Genomic DNA, 9347 nt, shown 5'->3' with positions numbered 1-9347 from the left:
AACTTCTCTAAAGTCTCTGGGAGAGTGACGTCCCCCTGCTCTGATTCGTCCTGCTCAACGGGCTCAGCATTTGACCCTGTGATTTTGTCCATGTTTGGGAGGCTCTGAATACTCATTCTCCAGTTATACTTAAAAAGATCTGAGGTCAGAATTATTCAAGTAGCCTGGAAAAAACAACTACTGATCTAATTGTACATTAAACACTCTGTCTAGAGTATCTTTAACTTACATTTAATCATGATTTTTATGAGCACCATCTTTATAACTTGTGACTTAAAGGTAATGTTCTCAAAATCCACCTTCATTGGACAATGATTTCCTCTTCCCACTGATTTCTGTCATATAATTTGCCTAATGTGTTTAATGGTGAGTTGTTTTGACATTGTGATGAGTTTTAAATGCTACTTTCTTTATGAACACGTGGCATAACATGCTCAATTTGTTAAAGAGCCAAAAATGGATTTAAGTGTCTAAGCAAATGAGGAATACTGTATTTCTGGGCATGTCTCAAGGACTTTTAAGCTTGCAGTTCTTAAAAAAAGCTTATAAAGAAAGCACAGCTTTAATTTGGATAATTGTGGAACAGTCTCAAATCTTTGATTTAAAAAGTCAAAAACACTAGAAGATTACACTGGCATTTGTGGGCAGGTGTGTTTAGATTCCCAGACCAGTACCACTTGTGTGTAAATTAGGAATTGTCAAACTAAACACAACTTAAGTATGTGGGGTACCACAAGGCTCGGTCTTAGGTGCTCTTGTATTCATTGTACATGCTCCCTGTAGGCAACATTATGATGAAACAAATCTTTCATTTTTATGCCATTTTTTTCATTTTTATGACAGTTAGCTTTACATGCAGTATCCTCACAGTTTTTCAAATCCATTCAAATATTTCTATTACTACACTACAAATCAAAAGTTTTTGAACAGTAAGATTTTTATTTTTTATTTTTTTTAAAGTCTCGTCTGCTCACCAAGCCTGCATTTATTTGATCCAAAAGAAAAAACAAAACAGTAAAATTTAGATTTTTTTTTTTTACCATTTAAAATAACTTTTTTCTATTTGAATACATTTCAAATTCAATTTTTTAGCATCATTACTCCAGTCACATGATCCTTCAGAAATCATTCTAATATTCTGATTTGCTGCTCAAAAACGATTATTATATTTTGAAAACAGCTGAGTAGAATTTCAGGTTTCTTTGATGAATAGGAAGTTCAGAAGAATGGCATCTGAAATATAAACCTTTTGTAACATTATAAATGTCTTTATCATCACTTTTGATCAATTTAAAGCATTCTTGCTAAAAAGCATTTATTTGGAAAAAAAAAAAAAAAATAATACAGACTCCAAGCTTCAGAATGGTATAGTGTATAATGTTAAAAAAGCTTTTTATTTCAGATAAATGCGGATCCTGAATCCTGAAAAAAAGTACTCAACTGTCCTAAATATTGATAATAATAAAAAAGGTTTCTTCAACAGCAAATCAGCATATTAGAATCATTTCTGAAGGATCATGTGACACTGAAGACTGGAGTAATGATGCTGAAAATTCAGCTTTGATCACAGGAATAAATTACATTTTAACATATATTCAAATAGAAAGCAGTTATTTTAAATAGTAAAACTATTTTAAAATATTACTGATTTTATTGTATTTGGGATCATACAAATGCAAGCTTGGTGAGCAGAAGAGACTTCCTTAAAAAACAAAAAACTTACTGTTCAAGAACTTTTGACTGGTAGTGTATGTCCTTGATAGAGAAAGCTAGTTCACCTGAAGACTAGATTTTTGTAATGTACAGTACAGACTGGATGTCCCACAGCCTCCATAAACTCACTGCATGTGGTTTTAGTGTAGCAGTGCTTAGAGAAATTATGATCTCATCAGTTAAATTTTATTAATAGCACCATGGAATGTGTATTTTGTATGTGACTACTAAACTTTGGAATAGCTTTCCTGGTACTGTTTGGAACTGAGATACACTCTTAGTTTAAGTTCAGATTAAATATGAATTTGTTTAGCTAAGCAAATAATTATTCATCTTGATATTTGAATGCACATGAAGTACTGATATTTTAAGTATGATATAATGTTCATTATAAAACAGAGTTCCAGTCCTTGATTCTGATTGGTTGAGCCACGCTCTAAGCTGTGGAAAATTACTCTACATACACCTTTGTTTACATCTGTGTGTTGCTTAGCAACCACAACCGATTCTGAGGAACTACATTGTTTGGCGGAAGAATTTTATTTGTGAAACCTTACTATGTATATGGAATAACTGTTTTATAAAAGCAATAAGCCCTGTTAAGTCGGGGTTTACAGTTAATTTATAACAGCTAAGTGTGTTTTAGGCACTTTGCTTTGTGGCTAACAACGTCCCTTAACTGTTAGAAAATCACTGTAAACCACGGTCTCCTGGGGCTTATTGCTTTATTAATGACTTATGTATGTATATTAGTGTTATCGGTCTGTGCAAGTAAATGCTAGACCCTCCACCCAAGCACCTTTGTTTAAAAAAACAAAACAAAACAAAACAAAACACACACACATGCAATAGGAGATATTTGCAAAACAGTGAATTTATGAGTTTTTAGTTCAACACATTAAGTGCGTTTGCTTATTTTAGGTGAGAAACTGTTAACAGATAAATACACAATTATAAAATATAAAGGCAGGCAAGATTCAGAATATACTGAATGCAACAGGAAAGGCAGTAATGGTGAAAACTCCAACTGTTTATGTATTTAATCTATTCATAACAGTCCTTTATAAAACAGTTCTTTATAATAACTCTGATTATTATTCGACAAACACAACCATTGTAATTAACCAATTCTTGTTACAAATCTTTTTTAATCTAATATTGTCTGTCTACATCTGGATGGGAATCACATCAGTAAATTACAACAATAAATTGCAAGAAAAGAACAAAAAACAAAACACATTATAAAAGCAAAAATGGAAATATGGCTTTTATGCTTTATAAAAGATATACTTTCGATAGAAATGCCAGTAGACCAAGTTGCCACAAATGCAAACACTGACACTGCAAAAACATTAACAGGAGATACTATTTGTAACATTTCAAAGCTTTATTATTCTTTTCTTTAGAAAATGATATGTTTTCTCTATGAATTGTTTCCACGCAAAGTTAATCATTGCACCACTGGTCCAAATTGCCACAAGAAAACAAGAAAAAGAGGAAAAATAGACAAGTTGAGAAAGTCGTCTTGAAAAGCTTACAAACACTGTTTGGCCCCTGCCATGATCACGAGCTTTCAAAACACACTCCGCTCATCTAAATCTATCTAGTACTGAAAAACAAAAATATTATAGATCTATTAGAAGAAATTAAAAATGACTTGTATATGCGGCATATTATTCAAATACGACAAAACAATAAAGCTGGCATTGCAATTCTCAAAAAAAAAACAAAAAAAAAAAGGTGACAGAAATAAACAAAACACTTTTAAAATAGACATCCTGATACATTGTTCACTTTTTACTCATTGCATATCAATTATTTTTCTTATACTGTCATTGATGAGTCTCTCACTGATCCTGTCCATCCTCTCTGAGCTCTGACGGCAGGAACTTGTACTGTTGCTGTCGGATCATGGCCAGCTTCTTCCTGGCTTCATCCAGCTCTCTCTCCTTCCTGAGCATCTCCTCTTGAGCAGCGATGATCTGTGGGCGCACACATATCCAATCATCAAAATGCACAGGGAATGCAATATTTAACAGTAAAACTTTTGCCCACCCCTTATGTACAGCTATTTTTGCCGCAGTCATCTTTCCTATTTACACTTCTATTAATGATGGTGTTCTACATACAGCATATGTGACCCTGGACCACAAAACCAGTCTAAAGTGGCTGGGGTATATTTGTAGCAATAGCCAAAAATACATGGGTCAAAATTATTGATTTTTCCTTTATGCCAAAAAACAAAATTAAGGAAATTAAGTAAAGAGCATGTTCCATGAAGATATTCCTACTGTAAATACACTACCGTTCAAAAGTTTGGGGTCAGTACATTTTTATTGTTTCTTTTTTTTTTTTTTTTAAGAAATTAATACTTTTATTCACCAAGGATGTATTAAGTTAATAATTAAAAGTTTATTAAAAGTTAATAATAAATAATTTACATTGTTATAAAATATTTATATTTTGAATAAACACTGTACTTTTTAAACTTGTTATTCATGAAAGAATCCTGGGCAGCACAACTGTTGATATTATCCAACACTGATCATTCTAATAATAAATCCGCATATTAGAATGATTTCTGAAGGATCATGTGACACTTAAGACTGGAGTAACAGCTGATAAAAATTCAGCTTTTCATCACAGGAATAAATTCTATTTTAAAGTATGTTAAAATAAAAAACATTATTTTATATTGTAAAAACATTTTGCAATATTACTGTTTTTTTTCTATATTTTTAATCAAATAAATGCAGCCTTGATGAGCATAAGAGACTTCTTTAAAGACTATTTCAAGTCTTACTGACCCCAAACTTTTGAACGGTAATGTATATCAAAACTTAATTTTTGATTACTAATATGCATTGCTAAAAAATTGATTTGGACAAAATTAAAGGTGATTTTCTTTGCACCCTCAGATTCCATATATTCAAACAGTTGTACCTTGGCCAAATGTTCAGCTTTCAGATGACGTATAAATCTCAATTTCGAAAAATTGACCCTTATGACTGGTTTTGTGGTCCATGGTCACATATATGTGTGATACTTCAGCAGCTGAGTTTTTAATGTTAAACAGATCATTCAACACACAGAACGCAAATGTGCTAGAGCTCGACTTGTAACTGATGTGCTCTTTACCTGAGCGATACCGCCCACCATCTTGCTCTTCACCATCACAGCCTGATCATCTTGAGCCTCAAACGCAGCCTTCTGTGCCGCCTTCACCAGGTTATCTGATGCCCTCTTGACGGCATTACCTGCGGCCTAAAAAACAAAAACAAAAGACATGGCAGAGTATTTTAAACAACATTCAACAAAAGGCACTGAATCTCTTAAAGATTCACCTCATGAACCTCAAAGGGTCAAAGGGCTGATTTCTAGAGAGCACATACTGAGCAAACCACAGCCAGTATGTCACACTGGCGAAGGCATCTACCAAATTAATCAATATAAATATCCAATCCAAACAATAAGGAGGCTTTCTGGGAAACCCTTGAGACAGTATAAGCTCCAGCAAACTATTTGCCTCATACAAAGTAAGTTTACAAGGATCAGCAATACTTAAATACAAGCCTAATACTAGACTTTTAGCAGCTGTCATCTACAGTCTTAGCTGCTACAGCATCATGCTTTTATTGTCCTTGTCTTGGTTTTCATCATGGTGTATTTTCATGTGCGCTGTATTCTCACAAGGCGGCACTGTGGAAATTTTGATTTGTGGTTAGAAGTACAGCTACAGGTTCAAATACCTTCATTTATGACTATGTGTGGTTACAAGTACATAAATACAACTACTTGAATTTTGTAGCTACAAGTATACTACAAATACAAACTTTGTCCAGTTTAAAATTGTTTAAAATTTAAAATTGTCTTGTTAAAATTTGCAGCTATAATACTTGAATACCACTCCTGACACAGGTTTGCTAGTTTAACCAATATTAGGGGAAAGAGAGAGAGAACATCACTTCTAGTGTTTCATCCATGTGTTTCTAGAGGAAATATCATCATACTGTGTAAATTCTGTGAGAATGGGACAAACCATTCCTCTTTGAGGGGGGGTTCTAGTGGGTAACTTAGTTGACAATGGTTTTTCAGAGTTGTAGCACAACAAACACTTATTATTTTTAAAGCGCACACCCAAATGTCTTGGTAACCTAATCTAACTAAAGGCAAAACTATGAAATTAATTTAATATTTAAGGGAACATTTCAACCTTAAACGCAGAGTAGAATGAGCAACTTTACAAAATCAGACAGCTGAATACCAGGGTTGTATGTGATATGAACATTTTTGAACAAAAGATATGACTTTTTCAGCATATAGTACTGTGATTGAGAAAAATATAATTGTGTACTAGAAAATTAAGCATTGTGGATTTATATTGATGAAAATATCTTAGAAATATACTTCACGGACATAAAATGTACCCACAATTATAGACTGACCCGGCTACAAGTACATAAATACAACTACTAGAATTTTGTGGCTACAAGTATACTACAAATACTACTACTTCAGTGTGTGGCTATAACTACATAACAAATACAACTACTTTAAAATGTGGCTACAAGTACACTACAAATACAACTACTTTAATTTTGTGGCTACAGTTACACTACAAATACAAATAATAATTTGAAGGCAGAAGTACAACTACAGCTACTTTATTTTGTGGCTACGAATACAATTACAAATCATTGCAAACCTGTGAAAACATTGGACTGCTCTTGATTATAACTGCCAATTTATTATTAAAAATAAATACATAAATGCTAATAAACAACATTCATGTTATTTAAAGTTGGGTCAGTACAGCTGTGTGAACCCAATGCAGTAGCTTTTAACAAGCAGGGGTTTGAAGTCAAACCCCAAATCTGCCTGCTCTGATGTTTGTAGGAAGGCTCTGGATGTGTCTGGACTCTAGGGATGGCTTTATAAGGAAATGCAGCTGTGGAGACAGCAGCCTCAACCAAACACATCTCCGGCGCTCCTTTGGCAAACGTTCCGGGAATGTTTTTTTTCTTTTTTATGCCTTTTGTGGCATTGTGCATGGCTGAAGGTGTGATTTAGGATTGAGTGTGCTCAGCTGTCAGGAGTCAGATTTATTCCTGTAAGAGGAAGGACTGGACCACACTTTATACACAAACCAGCATAAGCCATGAGATTCTACACCACTGCCACAGAAGATATTTTACATTACTGTGCATTTGAAATGGGTCAAATTGACCCGCATCCTATCGAATTTTTATTTTTTTGATTCGGTTAACGTATTGTAACCAAACACTGCTGGTGCTATATTTTATTTAAGATATCAGAGGTAAAAACAGACCTGCTATATCGGGAAAAACGGACAAGCTATGACAATTTATGTGGGAGTGGGTGCATTTCTGTAAATAAAAAAGGATGAGTGACACCAGTCCGATGATCTGAGAGTGCCACTAAATTACTGTCATCTGCTGCCAAGACTGTTAAACAAAATATGATTGGTTCAAGTCAGCACTACGTCATGACTGGTCAGAGTAACGTGGGCGGTAGCAAAGGAATGACTGTTATATTAGGTATAAACTAATGATTTTATAGGAGCTCCTACTAATCCAAAATTATTACTTTGCATTCATATTTAAGGGAGTGCATTCAACAAATTAATGTTGCTCACAGCATGTGACAGGTTATCCAACTGTTCAATGTCTTCCTTTGTCATTTATGTCTCAAAGAATCGTACATTGAAATCAGCTCGAACAGCAAGTCGATATAATACATAAGATTCATGTACCGCATTCCTAAGACTGAGAACAATTTATATGAACGCAGAACCCTCCCAGCAGCCCTCCAAGGTTATCACAAGCACTCATCAGTGCACATTACACATCAGACAGCTGGACTGTGTAAGACAAGATGAAGGAAATGCATCTATTCCTGCTCCAGCATTACATTCATCTCACTGCTGCAAGGCTAAAATACAGCTAAACTAAACATGGAGCTTTACCAGAGATTTCTCCAGGAGAGAGTCCTGGAGTCCACAAAAAGGAAAATGACATTAGATACTGTTTAGTTTAGATGTACATACTGTACACTGTATGCCTGAATGTCACTGCTAGACAAAATACCATGCAGCATCTGCAAACAAATCATGCTACTGCTATGCTCAGAATCAGCTATAGATAAGATATGATGGTGATCTCAGGGTTATTAGGTTTTAAATTTAAACTTCAGCCTTCACCCTGTACAGGACGACAGCTGTCCGACTGGAGGCAGGAGGGGTGCAGTGGGTTTCACTGTGTCACTGAATATTTAAAGGCTTTGTTGAGAGGCGGACACACAATAAGAGTGTAATAATAACTAATAATAACTCCTTGTTGTTTATTTGTGTCACTGCAGTGATGAGAGGAAAAGATGGGTTTTTAAAAACAATCTGACCCATTTTGAGTTGTCTGAAATATGGGTTAAACCTTTGATATTCTGCTTAAAAAATATATGAATTTAATTTAAGAAATTACAAAATTACAATGTTTGGGGGTAAAACTGATCCACATACTACACGGTTAAAGGCAGCTGCATAGACTTAAAATAAAAACATTTTACACAATATGTTGTATAATGTCCGATTCACTTTGAGGGTACTTAAGTTTATGTACTTGGCAGACATTTTAAAAAACTTGTGCCGCACTAAAGGTATACGTAAATGTAAAAGTTTTTGTTTACATAATATATTTGAGTGTACTGTGCATATTTATTATGTATATATAAATACACACATGCATGGATATATTTAAGAAAAATATGGTATGTTTATATATTAAATATATTTATATATAATATTAATTTTATTAATAAAAATATATGTAAATACATGCAAATATTTTCAAAAAAGATACATGCATGTGTGTGTATTTAAATATACATAATAAATATACACAGTACACACACTTATATTATGCAAACAAAAACTTTTATCTTGGATTCAATTAATAACGATTAATAGTTGCACAGCACTAATATATACCTTATAATACTACACTATACTAATATATACTATAATACTAACATACTATCCTATATTTTATATAATATATAATCATAACCACAATTGTTAAATACAGTTTTAAATCTGTTTTAATATTTATTTTTGTAATATGTGAGAAGGGAGAAGACACATTTTTGGCGAACTGCACTGAATCCAATCTGACCTCCACTATTACAACCATACACATTTTATTAACCCTAATACAAGGGTCTTTCAAAACTTATAACTCAAAAGTTACTTTATGAAAGTTCCCAAAATCTATCAAACACACACAGACACACAAACACTGACCTGCAGTCTCTTCATGGTCTGGGAGTCCTGGTCAGCCTTCACCTTACAGGCCACCAGGAGCTGAGCGGTGGATGCTGCCACCTGTTTGGCTGAAGAAATGAGTTTCTCCTCACTGGCGTGACCCTGGACGGCAGAGTTGGCCGCCTCGCACAGGTTGTTAGTAGCTGCAGCCACCATACGGGCCTGGAGTTAATGAATTGATAGACAAAATATGTTAAACATTCACATCAACAAAAACTACTTTATGTATGTATGTGTCCTACAGGCAGTGTTGGCAAATGCTACTTTAACATTGTTGCCACGGGTCAGGGTTGCCAGG

At 34.1% G+C, this 9347-nt stretch overlaps 1 protein-coding gene across 3 annotated transcripts in view; it reads right to left on the bottom strand.

Moving 5' to 3' along the window:
• Positions 1–2569: 2569 nt before the first annotated feature.
• tln1 (talin 1) overlaps positions 2570–9347 on the bottom strand; it is a 97862-nt gene continuing 91084 nt past the window's right edge. For all 3 annotated transcript variants that reach the window (XM_051121356.1, XM_051121358.1, XM_051121357.1), the window contains 3 exons: positions 9029–9211; positions 4852–4977; positions 2570–3695 (listed from right to left, as the gene is read on the bottom strand). In XM_051121356.1, coding sequence (XP_050977313.1) covers positions 3561–3695; positions 4852–4977; positions 9029–9211 — 444 coding nt within the window. In that variant the 3' untranslated portion in view covers positions 2570–3560. The remainder of the gene's footprint in view (positions 3696–4851; positions 4978–9028; positions 9212–9347) is intronic.

This window comes from Labeo rohita, chromosome 10, assembly GCF_022985175.1.
Source record: "Labeo rohita strain BAU-BD-2019 chromosome 10, IGBB_LRoh.1.0, whole genome shotgun sequence".
Lineage (NCBI taxonomy): Eukaryota > Metazoa > Chordata > Actinopteri > Cypriniformes > Cyprinidae > Labeo > Labeo rohita.
This window is presented reverse-complemented; position numbering and strand designations above follow the sequence as displayed.